Source organism: Bombina bombina, chromosome 3 (genome assembly GCF_027579735.1).
Source record: "Bombina bombina isolate aBomBom1 chromosome 3, aBomBom1.pri, whole genome shotgun sequence".
Lineage (NCBI taxonomy): Eukaryota > Metazoa > Chordata > Amphibia > Anura > Bombinatoridae > Bombina > Bombina bombina.
The window spans coordinates 641694271-641712401 of NC_069501.1; the positions used below are offsets into that span (position 1 = coordinate 641694271).

The 18131-nt window shown below is 34.5% G+C and overlaps 1 protein-coding gene across 2 annotated transcripts in view; it reads right to left on the minus strand.

Annotated features, from left to right (window-relative positions):
- BCAS3 (BCAS3 microtubule associated cell migration factor) overlaps positions 1 to 18131 on the minus strand; it is a 2220355-nt gene that overhangs the window by 1526269 nt on the left and 675955 nt on the right. For both annotated transcript variants that reach the window (XM_053707348.1, XM_053707349.1), the window contains exon 12: positions 12964 to 13134. In XM_053707348.1, the coding sequence (XP_053563323.1) occupies positions 12964 to 13134 (171 nt within the window). The remainder of the gene's footprint in view (positions 1 to 12963; positions 13135 to 18131) is intronic.

Consider the following 18131-nt stretch of genomic DNA (forward strand, 5'->3'; position numbering starts at 1 on the left):
AAAATGATGTTCAATTGTTCTCACCAATAATGATAATAATAATAATAATAATAATACTGATGCAGTGGGGCAATATTAAATGCATAAAATAAATAAAAATGTGATATATATATATAATTACATTAATTTCACTGAAAATATAATCCCTACTGAATTATCCTCCTCTTAAAGGGACAAAAACGTGCAAATAGAAAATGCTCTAATGTGTTAGCATTTTATTATTTCACTATTGCATGCATATAGCAATGTGTTTAACCCATGCACAATTCAGCTCCAGAGCAGCAGTAAACAACACTATTGGGAGCTAGCAGAACACATCTGTATAGCAAATAACAAGATCAATGTCTGTAGCCACCAATCACCAGCTGAGTCCTAGTAGTGCATTGCAGCGCCTGAGCCTACCTAGGTATGCTTTTCAAGAAAGGATACCAAAAGAACAAATGTAAAACAATTAAATAGAAACATTTCTTAAAATTGCATCTTTTAATTTTGACTTTTATGTTCATTTAAGCAGTATTCAAAGGAAGGAACAAAAAGGAGAGATTTTAAGCAAACATAAAGTCCACAATACCAGCGTGGACTAAGAGAATCTTTTTTTTTTTTTTTTGCCCCTTTACAAATGCACTTTAAATTAGTGCTCCACTTGTAATCTAGTCCATAATCTCTAAAAGATTTATTTTTTGGAACCTTTATAAAATAACCACAATGCAATTGTTAAAATCCACTATGTATCAGACAAAAGAGGATTACGTTGGGAAAAGGGAGAGCAAATATGGGTAAAATAAAATGTATATGTTTTCTAGAGGTAAATATTACACATTCCTTCCTGCTCTAGAGGAGGGAATAGATGGCTACAAAAGAAGCCTCTCAGAAACCTAAATGGCCCCTGGGCTAAGAAGCTATTATCCAGTACAGTGAATTCAAACCCATTAACTACCCAATTACTCATTTAATACCAAAATGTTTTTGTAGCCATAAGGATAAATGTAAAATATGTTTCAGCTGTTCCACATACATAGCCTAAACACTTATAGCAAGGGCCATCCATAATAAAAAAATGTGTCCACTTAGGTGGAGGCCAGTTTATTAGACATTAAAAGGTATAAAGTTATGGTTTGTTTTAATTTTTCCAGAGGATATGTATGTGGTTATCCATGGCTAGTCTATCCTGTGTATGCTTGTAAGCAAATATACAACAATAAAGTTGACAGTATAGTATGCAAACGTAATAAAAAACATGTACCTTACTTATATATTAATACATAAGGTTAGGTGCAAGATAAATTATGAGCGCTATTTCAATAAACATATAAATCTATGTATCGATTATGGATTAAAATATTTAGATTATTGTCGGCTAGATTAAGAGTTGTGCGTTAGGGTAAAAAAGCAGCGTTAAGAGGTCTTAACGCTGTTTTTTTACGCCCGCTGGTATTACGAGTCTTGAAGGTTTAGGGTCACCGCACACTTCTTTGGCCTTACCGCAAAACGACTTACTTAAACTTCGTAAAGTCTTTTTTCTATGGGATTTCCATAGCGCCGGTATTACGAGTCTGTCCTGGGAGGCCAAAAAGTGAGCGGTACACCCTACCCTGTCAAGAATTCTAACGCATTTTAAAGTCAGTGAGTTTTATCGTACAACGCCGTAAGATAAAACTCATAACTAAAGTGCTAAAAAGTACACTAACACCCATAAACTACCTATTAACCCCTAAACCGAGGCCCTCCCGCATCGCAAACACTATAATAAAAATGTTAACCCCTGATCTGCCACTCCGGACACCGCTGCCACCTACATTATATGTTTATGAACCCCTAATCTGCTGCCCCCAACATCGCCGACACCTACATTATATTTATTAACCCCTAATCTGCCACCCCCGACATTGCTGACACCTACTTAATAATTATTAACCCCTAATCTGCCGCTCCGGACACCGCCGCCACCTACTTTATATGTATTAACCCCTAATCTGCTGCCCCAACATCGCCAACACCTACATTATATTTATTAACCCCTAATCTGCTGCCCCCAATGTCGCCGCCACCTACCTATTTATTAAACCCTAATCTGCCGCCCCCAACATCGCCGACACCTACATACTATTTATTAACGCCTAATCTGACGCCCCCAACGTTGCCGCAACCTATCTACTATTTATTAACTAACACCACTATTTGTTATACAGAGATATTTGCGTGTTGCTTCACACTAGTACAACTATTGTATAGACATTAGTGACTTACAGCTCACCCTGAGCTCCACATATCACGGACGTCACAGTATCGTTTACCTCTCACTCAGCACCTTTAAACAATGTTGTGCACACGTAGTGAACTTACCCCACCTCTTCAAGTGAAACTTCTCCTATGGTGATAATCAACGGACTTACATGCTCTGCATGATCCTCAGTGTAATCACTGCTTCACCATTCCGAACAAGCACTTGATGCTGATGCTCTCAGAGCAGGGTGTATGTATCACCTGTGTGTAAAATGCCGACTCCCAAATCCAGGCAACTTTAGGCATAGACTGCGATGCAGGACTCGCTGAGGCTCTCCACTGCCCCTAGATACAATACTTCAAAGCCAGAACAACAAAATAGCGATGTCCATAAATGCACCAGGCTGGATGCATTTATGGACATCGCTATTTTGTTGTTCTACTATTTATTAACCCCTAATCTGCCGCCCCCAATGTCACCGCCACAATATTAAAGTTATTAACCCCTAATCCTAAGTCTGACCCTAACACCCCCTAACTTAAATATAATTACAATAAATTTAAATAAATATTCCTACCATTAACTAAATTATTCCTATTTAAAACTAAATACTTACCTGTAAAATAAACCCTAAGATAGCTACAATATAACTAAAAAAAAAACCCTAGCCTAAAAAAAACTACCAATAGCCCTAAAAAGGACCTTTTGCGGGGCATTGCCCCGAAGTAATTAGCTCTTTCACCTGTAAAAAAAATTACAAACAACCCCCCCAACAGTAAAACCCACCACCCACACAACCAACCCCCCAAATAAAATACTATCTAAAAAAACCTAAGCTCCCCATTGCCCTGAAAAGGGCATTTGGATGGGCATTGCCCATAAAAGGGCAGTTAGCTCTATTGCAGCCCAAAGTCCCTAACCTATAAATAAAACCCACCCAATACACCCTTAAAAAACCTAACACTAACCCCCTGAAGATCGACTTACCGGGAGAAGTCTTCATCCAAGCCGGGTCTAAGTCATCAACGAAGCCGGGAGAAGTCTTCATCCAAGCGGCATCTTCTATCTTCATCCATCCGGCACGGAGCGGGTCCATCTTTAAGACATCCGACGCCGAGCATCCTCTTCTTCCAATGACTAAAGCTGAATGAAGGTACCTTTAAGTGACGTCATCCAAGATGGCGTCCCTTAGATTCCGATTGGCTGATAGAGTTCTATCAGCCAATAGAAATTAGGGTAGAAAAAATCCTATTGGCTGATGCAATCAGCCAATAGGATTGAAGTTCAATTGAGCTTGCATTCTATTGGCTTTTCCAATCAGTTTAAATATCTGTAATGTGTTTATTATTTTCTGTAATTTAGTGTTTGTGTTTTTGTTTTGTACTTTAGCTAATTTAATTAAATTTAGGTAATTGTATTTAATTTAGTTAATTTATTTAACTGTACCCAAAATTTTTCTTTTGTAATTCAGAAAGAGCATGCAATTTTAAGCAACTTTCTAACTTACTCTTATTATCAATTTTTCTTCGTTCTCTTGCTATCTTTATTTGAAAAAGAAGGAATCTAAGCTTGTTTTGGGTTCAGTACTCTGGACAGCAACTTTTTTATTGGTGAATGAATTTATCCACCAATCAGCAAGGACAACGCAGGTTGTTCAACAAAAATGGGCCGGCATCTAAACTTACATTCTTGCATTTCAAATAAAGATACCAAAAGAATGAAGAACAATTGATAAAAGGAGTACATTAGAAAGATGCTTAAAATGTCATGCTCAATCTGAATCACAAAAGAAAAAATTTGGGTACAGTGTCCCTTTAATTATAGGTGTAATTTAGGTTAGGTTTTATTTTACAGGTACTTTTGTATTTATTTTAGCTAGGTAGTTATTAAATAGTTAATAACTATTTAATAAATATTCTACCTAGTTAAAATAAATACAAACTTGCCTGTAAAATAAAAATAAACCCTAAGATAGCTACAATGTAACTATTAGTTATATTGTAGCTATCTTAGGGTTTATTTTACAGGTAAGTATTTAGTTTTAAATAGGAATAATTTAGTTAATGATAGTAATATTTATTTAGATTTATTGTAATTATATTTAAGTTAGTGGGTGTTAGGGTTAGGGTTAGACTTTTAGGAGTTAATAACTTTAATATAGTGGCGGTGACATGGGGGGGGGCAGATTAGGGGTTAATAAATAGTAGGTAAGTTGCAGCGACGTTGGGGGCGGCATATTAGGGGGTTAATAAATAGTATGTAGGTGTTGGCGAAGTTGGGGGCGGCAGATTAGGGGTTAATAAATAGTAGGTAGGTGGCGACATTGGGGGAGGCAGATTAGGGGTTAATAAATATAATGTAGGTGTCGGCGATATTGGGGGCAGCAGATTAGGGGTTAATACATATAATGTAGGTGGTGGCGGTGTCTGGAGCGGCAGATTAGAGGTTAATACATATAATGTAGGTGTCAGCGGTGTCTGGAGCGGCAGATTAGAGGTTAATACATATAATGTAGGTGTCAGCGATGTCGGGCGGCAGATTAGGGGTTAATAAGTGTAAGATTAGGGGTGTTTAGACTCAGGGTTCATGTTAGGGTGTTAGGTGTAGACATAAATTTTATTTCCCCATAGGAATCAATGGGGCTGCGTTAAGGAGTTTTACTCTGCTTTTTTGCAGGTGTTAGACTTTTTCTCAGCCGGCTCTCCCCGTTGTGGGTAAATTGTGCACGAGCACATACGACCAGTTCACCGCTGACTTAAGCAGCGCTGGTATTGGAGTGCGGTAATGAGCAAAATTTTGCTCAACGCTCACTTCTTGTCTTTTAATGACGGGTTTCTGAAAACTCGTAATACCAGCACTGTAGCATCGCATAGCCTCTAACGCAAAACTCATAATCTGGGCCTTAGTTACCAGTTTGACAACATTGCTTAGACAGATGATCTATTATGATCCGTTAGTGTTATGAAGTCCATGATAGGATAATCTAAAGCAGGGATGGCCAAATGGTGGCCCTAGGGCTAACACTTTGTGCCATAGTTTTTGTGGCCCTAGGAAAAAGTGTAACTAAAAAAACTTAAAGGGAAGAACAGCAAACAGAAAGTAGCCTGCAACCTTACCTAAATATATTATATAATTGTATATTATTTGTTTAATAGCCATAAATGATGTGGCCCTTAAGGTTTCTAAAATATTGTTATTTGGCCCCCTCTGTGCTAGAAAGTTGGCCATCACTGATTTAAAGGCCCATTTTACATTCTCCTAGATTACGAGTTTTGCACTAAACAGGGTGCGAAATGAATGCAACAAAAGTTCCATTATTTCACCCCCATAGCGCTGCCATTACGAGTTTCTGAAAAGCCTCTTTGTGCGTGCTATGTGGTGGCGTTAAGCTCCATACCGCACAAAAGCCAAGGGCCTAAGAATACGTGCTTGTGCACGCTTTCCTCCATAGACATAAAAAAACTAACACCTGAAGTGCGGAATGGTGATCGCCGTAACGCAACTCCATTGATGTCTATAGGGAAAAAAGGTACATTTAAACCTAACACCCTAACATAAACCCCTAGTCTTAACACCCCTAATCCGCCACCTCCAACATTGCCGCCACCTAAATAAAGTTATTAACCCCTAATCTGCCGCTCCCGACATCGTCGCCACTAATAAAAGTTATTAACCCCTATTTTGCCGCTCCCGACGTCGCCGCCACTATAATAAAGTTATTAACCCCTATTCCCCCGCACCCCGCCATCCTGGAAGCTGTTCCCATTCTGCACGGAGCGTCCTCTTCATACAGTCGCCGCCGTACACTGAAGTTGAATGCAAGGTAGCCGTTTCAAAATGGTGTCCCTTGCATTCCTATTGGACGATTTGATTCTTTTTCAATTAGGGATGGACACTTGAAAAAAAAGCTAAATGCCCTTTAAAGGGCAATGCCAATACAAATGCCCCTTTAGGGGCAATGGGTAGCTTAGGTTTTTTTTAGAATTAAATTTTTTATTTTGGGGGGTTGGTTGGGTGGTGGGTTTTACTGTTGGGGGGACTTTGTATTTTTTTACAGGTAAAAGAGCTGATTTATTTAGGGCAATGCCCTATAAAAGGCCCTTTTAGTTTATTGTAGGCTAGGGGGTGTTTTTATTTTGGGGGGCTTTTTATTTTTATAGGGCCATTAGATTAGGTGTAATTGTTTTTATTTTTGATAATTTCATTTTTTTTTTTAATCTTAGTTGTTTTTATTTTCAGTGATTTTAGTGTTTATTATTTTTGGTAAACTTAGATTTATCACATTTTTTGTAGGATTTGTTTTTTTTTTAGTTGTAATTTAGATTTTTTTATTTTTTTGTAGTGTTAGTTTTTTTTTTAATTTGTAAGTTAGATATTTTAATTGGTAGTTTTTTAAATGTTATTTGAATAGTTATGTTAGGTTAATTTATAGTTTAATGCTAGGTTTATTTTTATTTCACAGGTAAGTTTTTATTTATTTAAATAGAGTTATATTGTAATTTAATTTAAAGTTAGAGGGTGTTAGGTTTAGGGGTTAATAGTTTAATTTAGTGTTTTGAGATGTGGGGGGGCGACGGTTTAGGGGTTAATAGGTTTATTTAGTGGCGGAGATGTGGAGGCCGGAGGTTAAGGGGTTAATAATTTTATTTAGTGGCAGTGATGTTGGGGAGTGGTGGAATAGGGGTTAATAACTTTATTATAGTGGCGGCGATGTCGGGGAGCGGCGGTTTAGGGGTTAATATATTTAAATAGTGTTGGCGATGTGGGTTGGTTGTTTAGCAGATAAGGGGTTAATAAGGTTTATTTAATAGCTGCGATGTGTGTGGTCGGCAGATCAGGGGTTAATAGGTTTAATATATTAATATAGTGTTTGCGATGTGAAGAGCAGCAGTTTAAGGGTTAATTGATAGTGTATGGTTGTTATTGTACTTTGTAACATTTTAGTTATGAGTTTTGTTAAATATTTTTGTTACACAAAATCCATAACTACTGTTCTCAGATGGCGGTATGGATCGTGTCGGTATAGGCTGTAGCGCAAGCAATTTATCCTCACGCACAGCCTGTAATACCGGCGCTATGAAAATCCCACACAAAAACTTCATTTTTGATTGACGTTGCGTTACAGGCTAAAATGCTTGCGGTACAGCTATACCGACACAACTCCCAATAGTGCATTCCTACTTTTACGCTGAAATTGCCATTTTTTCAGCATTAAAAGCCGCAACGTAAAACTCGTAATCTAGGTGATTGTTAGTTATGTATCTTGCTAAGGGATGTAACTAACCTACATTTCTGTATGTGATGGCGATATATGTGCATACAAGATAGTGCTCAATAAAATAAGCACTTAAAAAGGGCTATACAAATAGGTATTTAAAACTTAGGCAAGTTCAATGTAAATGGTAAAACTTATGATTAAGTTTTACAGTAATTTAAAAAAAAAAAACAACTAAAAAAAACAGTTGAACAGAAAGTTAAAAGTACAAAAGGGTTCCTTATACTTCTTTTGTGAAATGAGTCTTGCAGCCTTGGCGAGTGGGCTAGAAAGACGGGGGTTATGTATGAAGTTTCTTTGCAATTTGTATCAGAATGATGTGAGCATATTACACCTAAAGGTTTTGTGGTTTAATCTCATAGAATGCAGGCTGGTAAATTCAAAATACACCTTGTGCCCATGAAACTGAAGCAAAAAAAAGACGTTTGCAAAAGTAGGAATGATTGCAAGGTAACTTACACTGAAAACAGCGTAATTTCATTTGTATGCTCTTCCAAAAAATAATAATATATATACATATATATGCTTCATCAACTTCTATGTAAGTAAACTCACAGGGAACTCAGACTGGTTCACATGTTTTTCTTAGTGAATGTCAAATGATTTTTTCTCGCCATGATGACAAATTTTATATTATCAGACCCTAAGTATCCTAAGGCTCAGAAATTCATAAATTATATACTAAATGACTGTTGAATGTGTAACAGGTTTTTTATACACTACATATTAGATTTCTGAAATGACAAAGAATAAGGTATCTACATTTCAGGAAAAAAAACATTAAACACAAGATATAAAAAGCTTGTTGTAAACTTCTTAAAGTGCTTTCATATGTTTTTAAGCCTGAATAAAAAAAAACTTTAATTATTTTTAGGACCATACCCGAATGAAACATTAATGACTAGTTCATGCCTTCATCGTGATTAAATAAAGAGCCGCATTAATGTAAAATAAACAGAACTTGACTATGTAATTTATCACTCACTGTTGCTGTGTTAGAGTTCACAGGTTCAAATCCGAAGAAAGTCAATTAAGCATTTATCCAAGGTCACTCAAATAAATAACAGTTGTAAATGTGCACTGTAAAGCCAGACAAATTTTAAGACATATTTAATTGGTAGGGAGTTAGAAAAGTCTTGTAAAGGTTGTAGACATGGAAGTATTTTTATTTTATTTTTCTAGAATTAACCCAAATAATCAATTGATTTGCAGATGATACAAAACAAACTTTTTTCGCATTATCAGCAGAATATGCATATAATAGAAAATGTGGTTCAAAACTATTCAACCTGTGTATAATGTTCAGTTGTCATATGAAGCCTAGTCTAGTTCAACAACTATCTATATACATTTATTTATCATTTTGACCTAGAGTTAAAAAAAATTATTGAACTATTTGTAAAGGCAATAGTAGCCTCATAAACTGAAATAATAACAGAGAGGGTGACCAAATGGTGTAGAATCTTCTGAATGTGTAATAGCACACAACTATACGCAATAAACACAAATGAGTGCACTAATGAGTGTAAACATAGGCGTCCTGAACCTTGAGGAGCCGCTCAGTAAATTCTATCACCGGCACAGTCGTCAGTCCATCTCACCAACAGTCCTGTGGATCTCAGACTCCAGACCTTCAATACGCCTGGTATCAGCAAACACCCAATTTCAAAACCCTGTATTTACACATAAAGGGACACTGAATCAAAATTTTATATTTTGTGATTCAGATAGAGCATGCAATTTTAAACAACTTTCTAATTTACTCCAATTATCAATTTTTCTTCGTTCACTTGCTATCTTTATTTGAAAAAGAAGGCATCTAAGCTTCTTTTTGGTTCAGAACTCTGGACAGCAATTTTTTATTGGTGGATGAATTTATCCACCAGTCAGCAAGAATAACCCAGGTTATTCAACAAAAATGGGCCGGCATCTAAAATTACATTCTTGCATTTCAAATAAAGATACCAAGAGAATGAAGAAAATTTGATAATAGGAGTAAATTAGAAAGTTGCTTAAAATGTCATGCTCTATCTGAATCACAAAAGAAAAAAATTGGGTTCAGTGTCCCTTTAATGGGAACATGTAATCTAAGCAGACTGCGGTCGCAATAAAAAGCAATGTTTTAATAAAAGTGATAAAAATGCACAATGCGTTTCTTGTGTGGATGCCATTGTTTCATCAGGTGAAGAATAATAAAATGACTGCAGTACAAACATTTAAATCTTCCGGAGTTCGATTTGAAAAGCTGGCTGCCTATAATTCATTGGTATTTTTTTTGTCAAGCTGACATTTTATTGGTGTGAATAGAGAACTCAATTAGTATCAAAAGGTTTTTGGAAGTTTATTGACTTGGTCAATAAGTCCAAAGAAAAGTTTGTCCCTGGTACATAGGTAGTGGCGCATCCAGGGTGGAACATTTTTGCTCCACATTTTGTATATTTTAAAATGAAATAATAATTAAAGAAAATAAAGAAAGTAGCAATGATTATTTTTGTGACAAAGGCTTTAATTAAACATTCCATAATAAAATCCTATATTTTAAAAATAAATCTTTGAATGATGACGTGACAACACATATCTAGTAAAAAGGAGTTGTTTACATTTTTAGCATGAGATTTACTTACTGTAGTCGAATCTCGCTGCTAGCTGCTTACTAACCTCTCCACTACGTCAGACTAATTTGTATTGGATGTTTGGTAAGCCTCAATGGTTAAGGGAGAAAAGGGGGCAAGGCTGCAAAAGCAACTACATGGGTAGTTAAAGGGACATTAAAGTCAAGATTAAACTTTTATGATTCAGATAGAGCGTGCAGGTTTAAAATACTTTCCAATTTACGTCCATTATCAAATTGGACCCAGTCTTTTTATAGGCACACTTTCTGAGGCTCCAGCTACTACTGAGCATATGCAAGAGTTCACAGTGTATACATATATCAGTCTATGATTGGCCAATGGGTGTTGAATTAGGAAGGGGGCCGGCAAATAAAAAGAAATTATGAAATTTGTCACAAAAAAATAATCTACTGCTAATTTAAAATAAGAGCTAATGAATTGTCTTTTAATAATAAAATGTTACTGTATTTCATGGCCATATAAATGTAAGCAACAAATATTAACAAAATGCACCTTTCACAGAAAATAACTTCCCTGTAGTATATCAGTTTGGTCCCACATAAAAATGCATTTCGAGCTCTGAAATACCATGTAATCCCCCTCAGAACGAGAAACTTACAACCCAAAACAATTGCTTTGGTATTTTGTACACCTTGTGAGGGTGGTGCAGCGATGTCCTTTAGTAACACTAGGCAAGGGGTTGATACTTGGTTGCCCCTCTTATCCTTTTGAGAGACTCTAAGGGTCATAAATAACATGCAAAACAACAGGGAGCAGCAATCAACTGGAGAATGCTCAAAAGCTAAAGAACTTGTTCTTGGGCTACTCACCAGCCCAGGAAAAGCCCATTTTATCCCAGAACGTTCCTTTCTCATAGTAGAACATTCCATGCAGTATATCAGTCTGATTCCACATAAAAGTTCAGTCTAGCCCTCAAATGTCAGGTATTCCCACTCTGAATGAGAGCCAAACTAGGTGCAACCATCTTGCAACTCACATATTTTTGCCCGTTACAGAAGTGTTGAACATTCCCAGATCAGTTATGTTGCTGGCTTTTTCACAGCTGAATCATGCACTTTGGATTAGCACACATATTATAAAGTTTTATACACAGTTTATACATGTATATAACACACATATATATATATATATATATATATATATATATATATATATATATATTAAAAAAATAATATAGAACAATGCAGCCACTGAAAAAATGCACACCTCCTGCTCATGGATGCTAACCCAAAGTGCACAATACAGCTGTCAAATCTAGCAACATCACAGACCTGTGAATATTCACTGCTTCTTTAACAGGGTGCATGGATATGTGATCTCCAAGATGGTAGCATCCAGTGTATAAAAAGGCAGAGCTTCACCAACCAGTACTTGTAAATGGTTAAAATAAGAGAATGGTTTTGAAGGTATCTGGAGACACTGGAGAAAAAACAAATAACACTGTGAGCAGTAACCATGCTGATGAAGTTGTGTTCAGGAGTATGATGTTTCTTTAATAAGGTATATTTGCCTGCAACTGATATTTATGAAGTATCAATTTAATCCGCTGATTCCTATACTCTCTTGACCACCTCAAAGGTGGTGTTTTAAAAACACCAAAGACTAATCATACTGGGGTGACTGACAAGACCTGCTCTAACAGCAAAAGCTGCCCGCAAACCAGTATCCCAGGCGGACATGTTTACTACCTGTAAACTTTGTCCAAATAACAATAAATCTGCCCCTTACTGTAAAATGAATCAGTCCCATATTCTTTGAGAAATATATTGCATTTTATTTGTCTTGCCTTGTCAATAAGTAGTAAATACCCCAAAGCAAAAGAATTTTAACTTTATAAAATCAACAAAAGTAACTTCCATCCTGACAGATCTCGCCATAGCAATCTTATAATGAATCTAGCCATTTTAGCTTTTATCTCCTTAATCTTTCCCTCTCTTTTCTTGTCCTCTTCCTTTCTCTTTCTCATTTTGCTCTTTTAGTTGCCCCCCTAGATCTTGAAATTAAAACATAACTTGAACTATGCAGCCACTTGAATACTGTCTACTCAAGCACTTGATAGCAAAATGGCAGACTGAATACATTAAGGTTCTCTTTTATAAGTAAAATAAATAGAAATGGGAATTTGATATATAAAAAGTCCCTAGCGCCTAACTGTTTTCTATAGAATCTCATTGTGTCCCACATCTGACCAATTTATTCCATAAAAATACAACATAAAAACATTTTTATAGGTGTGCTTCACATAAAAGGTAATTATCTGTTATTCTTGTTATTTCAGTGTCCCAAGTAATAAGGGCCACACTAAACAAGACAAATCATTATCTTATGATCACAGGGAAACACTAAAAGTTACATAAAAAGCAAACTTAGTATAAATCTAAGTAGCCATCGCCTCACTGTGTAGAAACTCTCTCAAGACTACATGTTGTATCAAATTTTTAAACAGTCCGATTGCTATTTTATTAAAGACAAACTGTTTTGAAGATGGGTATAATAACAAAATCATAAAATAATAATAATAATAATAATAATAATAATAATAAAAATAAAAAAAGGCAAAACTATAATGGAGATGTATAAAGCAGCTATAAATTTGTATTTTTAACACCAACAGAATTGTGTTTTAGTCTAAACGTATTTATTCATTCATTACACATCTAAGCATGTTGTATTTTGTGCAAGTCTGTGGTTCACCCTCTCTTGCGTACTTTATTCAGTTCTAACACCAGCACAATGTGATCAGTTACACTGCATATATCACTGATGGTGGGACCATTACTGAGATATTATTATATTGTTTTAAACATTTTATAGCATTTCTCATAAATCACCTGTCCTTCACCAACGGTCTCTGTATCGATAATGGTGATAACTCCTGGGACAAGAGGGCTCCGTCTGGCATTGCTATGTGTAGACACGTCTTCATCTGGGGCTCCTGCAGGCAGTGTACCAGTGAGCTGGGTAACTACTTTACCAACCATGGTTAGTCCAGTCTTCAGAGTCTGTATGGTTAAAACAAGAATATAAATGAATTATAATTGGAACATCTGGCTAAATAAGGTCAGTAGGGTTGTTGGAATGAAGAAAGCAAATATTACTGTTTCTCAACTCTCAAACTAAAGAATCATGCTTGTAGGATTTTTTTCTTTTATAAGGTTACATATGCTGGAAAATTATATGCTCCTGAAGTATAAGAGTAGATGCTCAGCGCTTCTAAAAATCTAAGATGTCATCTTATGTTAAACTTAAAATGCACTATATTTATGGGGATGTTTACTATAGTTGCCACTTCCATGAACTTGCATTTTGGTAAGACTTTCAAACCTGATAAAGAACTGAAAGTCTACTGAGGGCAAGTGGTTAGAGTTCATCAGCTAAGCTTTCCCAACCTCCTAATCATGTTTCTGATTTAAAACCCACAATAGACAATTTAATTGATTAATTGTGCAAAACAAGAAAACACAGGTACAGATGATGTACAGAGACTGGGGCTAATAATTCTCAAATTATACTCTATGTCATCAAGTCCTGACATATACAGTAGGGTCCAAAAGTCTGAGACCACCATCACAAAATGTTTTTAATTGATTATTGATTAAAAAGTAGAAAAATACAATACTCAGTTTAAAAAGGACATTAGATTAAATACCTTTTGTAATCATAAGTTAGCTTTGTGCAGCAATTCAAAGACAAGTTGATGAGTGCAGAAAAAATACCCCAGTGCTAAACTGCAGCTAAAATTATTTTTTTATAAGGAGGCAGTACAAGAAACACTGAAGAGGTTTTCTAAAACTAAATAATTTTCATCCAAAGCAAGACCAAGCAGACCTAAAGTGACCACACCATCAGTATATCAATCTCCCATCATTACAAAATAAAGCATCATCTGCATCCACAATTGAAGGCCAGCTGAACTAGAAAAGTACAGTCAAAAGGTCAGTGGCAATATGCGTTCTTTATGGGATAGTATTTGTCGAGACAAGTTTGAACATTTAGCATGGGCCAAACATAACAGAAATTTCACATGGGAGGGCTGGAAAAACACTCATTTACTAACAAATTAAAATGTTACATATTTGATGCAATTCCAGAGTTCATGTGAATAATCTGCAACATAAACCCAACAATTAAATAGGGTGCAGGAAATATTTAGGAGTGGGGGTGCTTTGCCTGTTTTGGAGTTAGTGACTTGGACATGATCAATTAAATTTTGACCAGAGAACAACCACTCTGTTTTGCAGAGGCAAGCCATCCCTTACGTGCCAAGTGTATTAATGAAGAGAAAGAAGTGCTAATTTTAAAAGTATTTATCTCCACAATCACCGGACCCTCAACAACATTGAAGATCTTTGTGAAATTTCTCTAGATACTCCGAGGATGCTCAAATTAATGCCAGAGAGAATTAAAGCAGTCATTTAGACAAATTGTGATCATATATAACATATGTTTTCCTTTAATTGGTGGAAATAATAAATATTAATTAAAAATAATGTTTTACTGATTAATCTTAATTAGAAGGTTTATTTACTTATCAATAGGAAATTTTATGATTGTTTTTATAAACCAGATATTATTATAGAATCATAAAAAGCAACTTAAAATAAATTATTCCAATATAGTTGAATGCTTAAGTTTAAAGCAAAGATATTTTTTACAACACCATAAACCTCAACATACAGTATTTATATAACATAAAGATTTTTAAATGAACAAAATTGTTTTAGAATCTGAAAATTGCCAGGCTAATAGATTTCACTAATTGAATGTTTATGCATTTTCTTAAAAAGACCTTAAAACATTTCAGTGTAAAATATCTAGAGATAAATGATTCAGAGGAAAAAAAAAAAACTAAAGTGTGTATTGATTCTAAGAAATCTAAAAGTCAGTTGTGCTTGTGTGCATTTTGGATTTACTATTAATTTATCATTTTTCTCTACAAATTAGATTGATTTTTTAAGCACAAAATTATATGTGCTTATCTGTTGAATGGCTTTTGTCTCATGTTCTATTATAATGCTAACAATGCTGCATATATGTAATTTATTACATACAATTTGACTCAATTATTTTGCACACTATATTATTATTATTTCTACTATTATCATTTACTTGTAAAGAGTCACCAAATTTCATAAAGCTAAGTGCCTAAATTGGGGTACACAAACTGAATCAAGGTTACAAAAATTAATAAAATTATAGAGACATGAAATAGACTACATATATGGTATACAATTTTATCATGTTTGTTTAATATATTGTTAATATAATTATTTATATTATCATTTACTAGTAAACCAATTGCCAAATTTCATAGAGGAAGGGACCTGAGTTGGAGTACACAAACAATGAATAATTAAAAAAAATAATAATAAGTAAAAATACTGACATGTATGCTCTAACGAGCTTACAATCTACAACAAATACCACTTAATTAATTTCATTTGATATGTCAATTCTGCATATTCAACATATTGCTGTTTTGCAATTGACAGTTTATTTTTCATGTTTCAGCACTTTGGCGCATAATTTCATCACATGTTAATACTTTAAAAATGTTCTTTCTAAGACCTGAAATTTGTGTTTTTAAGGAATTGAAAAAAATAAAATAAACACAAAATAAATAAATAAAACAAATTGTGTGTGTGGGAAAGCCAACAGAATTTCGTAATGGTACCTTAAGGTTTGTGTTACATAGAAAAAAATGTTATGTCATTAAACAAATCATATAACATACACAGTATATAATATCACTCAACTTTTAAAATGCTTAGCTAAAGAACAGATGAGGGTTAGTGAAATGACTTTCAAACAAAGATCAGGGTATTTAACAATATAAGTAAGCATTTCCAAAAATAGTTGTACATCTATAAGAGACTATGTTTCATTTGCTTTCTATTTCTTTACAACAGACAGTAACATGTTTCCCCTAACATAATACAGATTAGTAGAGTTGCTGTTATTAGTATAATGCAATTAATCTCTGTCTTTGCGTTTATGGCGGAATATATTTCACTTGTAACATTCTAAGAAGTCAATGAAGGATGACAATTCACAGGTCTGCCACTGTGTGCCATTCTTGAGGGTACCACACATATCCCAATAGCATAACATCTATCATAATGATTTACACAATACTTTATAAAAAAAAATACTTTATCCTATACTAATCTATGAGGAGAGACATTTAATAACGAACATAAACAGTTTTTTCCGTATGTGGTAAAAAAAAAAAAGCCCCTTGTTCCTTTTTGCAGAAATATATTACAATTATTTATGTAGGGGCAGTACACATATAGCCTTTACTTGTCTATTTAGAAAATGCATATGCATGTACACAGTAAAATCAAAGTATGCATACAATTAATTTAAACTACTTCAATAGAAATGATGAAAATGGTGTTATTCTGTAGGTATCACCTATTCATAGAGCGCATATTACTGAGAGCTCAGTCATTATGGTCCAGTAGTACTATTGTATTACTGCTTTATAACACAGAACTTCACTATCTCCACATTATTTTATTTTTGAGGATATTGCTGTGGAAATCTGAAGACCTTAAAAGGACATAACTATATCCTTAAAGGAATATACACTAATTTCAAGATGTTATTATTTTGCTGCTATATATTGTTTGATTAGTGCACAGTGTTGTATTTGTTACTACTATTGTTCATCACCTATACTGTTCTTGGAACCTTTTATTTTTTGCACGCATATGTATAACATTTTGCATTTGCATTTGATTTGTTAAGTAGCAGCATTTTCTTTGTAAATTCTCTGTCTATTATTGTTATAAGAACTATAACTACCTGAGATTCACAAAACAGCACTTGAATTATTGAAGCAAATTCCAATTAACAACTGAATAATCAAAAAATGAAAATAAATATTAGCATAACAGCTTGATTTAGCAATATAGGTAAAATACTTGCGAATGATGTGTTTGTTGAATAGCTACAATTGATATCTTGGATAATGTCAGCATATACTCAAATTACCAATGACTTTAGAGTCAAAGTAACTAAATTTGGAGATGGAAGAATAGGAAGAGGACAGACCAACAAGTCCCATATGACCTAGGGCTACATGGCGTCTATGAACATTTAAGAGCAAGGCCGAGATTGCAGGCGTCTGCAACCAGGACCAAGCCACAGATCAATGGTAACTGTTTTGTTTAGTGCTAAAAACTCAAACTGCAGTGATTAGAAAACACATTAGTGTTCATCAATTAGCAGCCAAACGTTTGTTTTAATAATTCATAGGAAACGACTTGCACAAAGTCTGTTAGTGTGTTGTCAGGAAAGCCTCAGAAAGGCCAACAGAATTCGGCGCCACTTTGTATTGACGGCAACATAAAGTCAGGAAGCCTTGTTAACCCCTTATTATCTTTTTTTATCCCACAGAAAAAAAAGAGAGTGGGCTAGAAAACCGCTATCATTTTTATTGTAAAATAGTATTGCTTCTTAAGTGAGATAGAGGACATACAATTTTAATATTCAATTATTTAAAATGTACATTTCTATACTCATACTGTAAATGCTACTGTTTTGGAATCCGTGTCTATAACAAATATTGCTTTCGAGAATTGCATGATTGACACTGTATCAATCAGTATATGTTAATAACATTTTCTTTATATAAATGGTGCTGTAGTCAATATGACAAAGGGTCAGTGTTTTCCCAAAATGCTAGAATGTTGTTGTTTTTTTTTTTTTATATTTGTACGGGCTAAAATTTACAAAAATTGCACTAATAATCTTAAATGCTAACCCCTAGCATAAAAGAAGGGTGTGTCTAATAATACTTTGCAACAGCGATTGGAATATCTACAAAATTGCCAAATTGTTTTTGTTAATTGTTTAAACATCTAAATAAAAAAATCAGATACAATTATAAATCAAGGACGTGGAAGGACTCCAGTTAATGGTTAGAATACAACCACTTGATATATACATAGACAAACATAGGGAAACATACACAATACATACATATAAATAA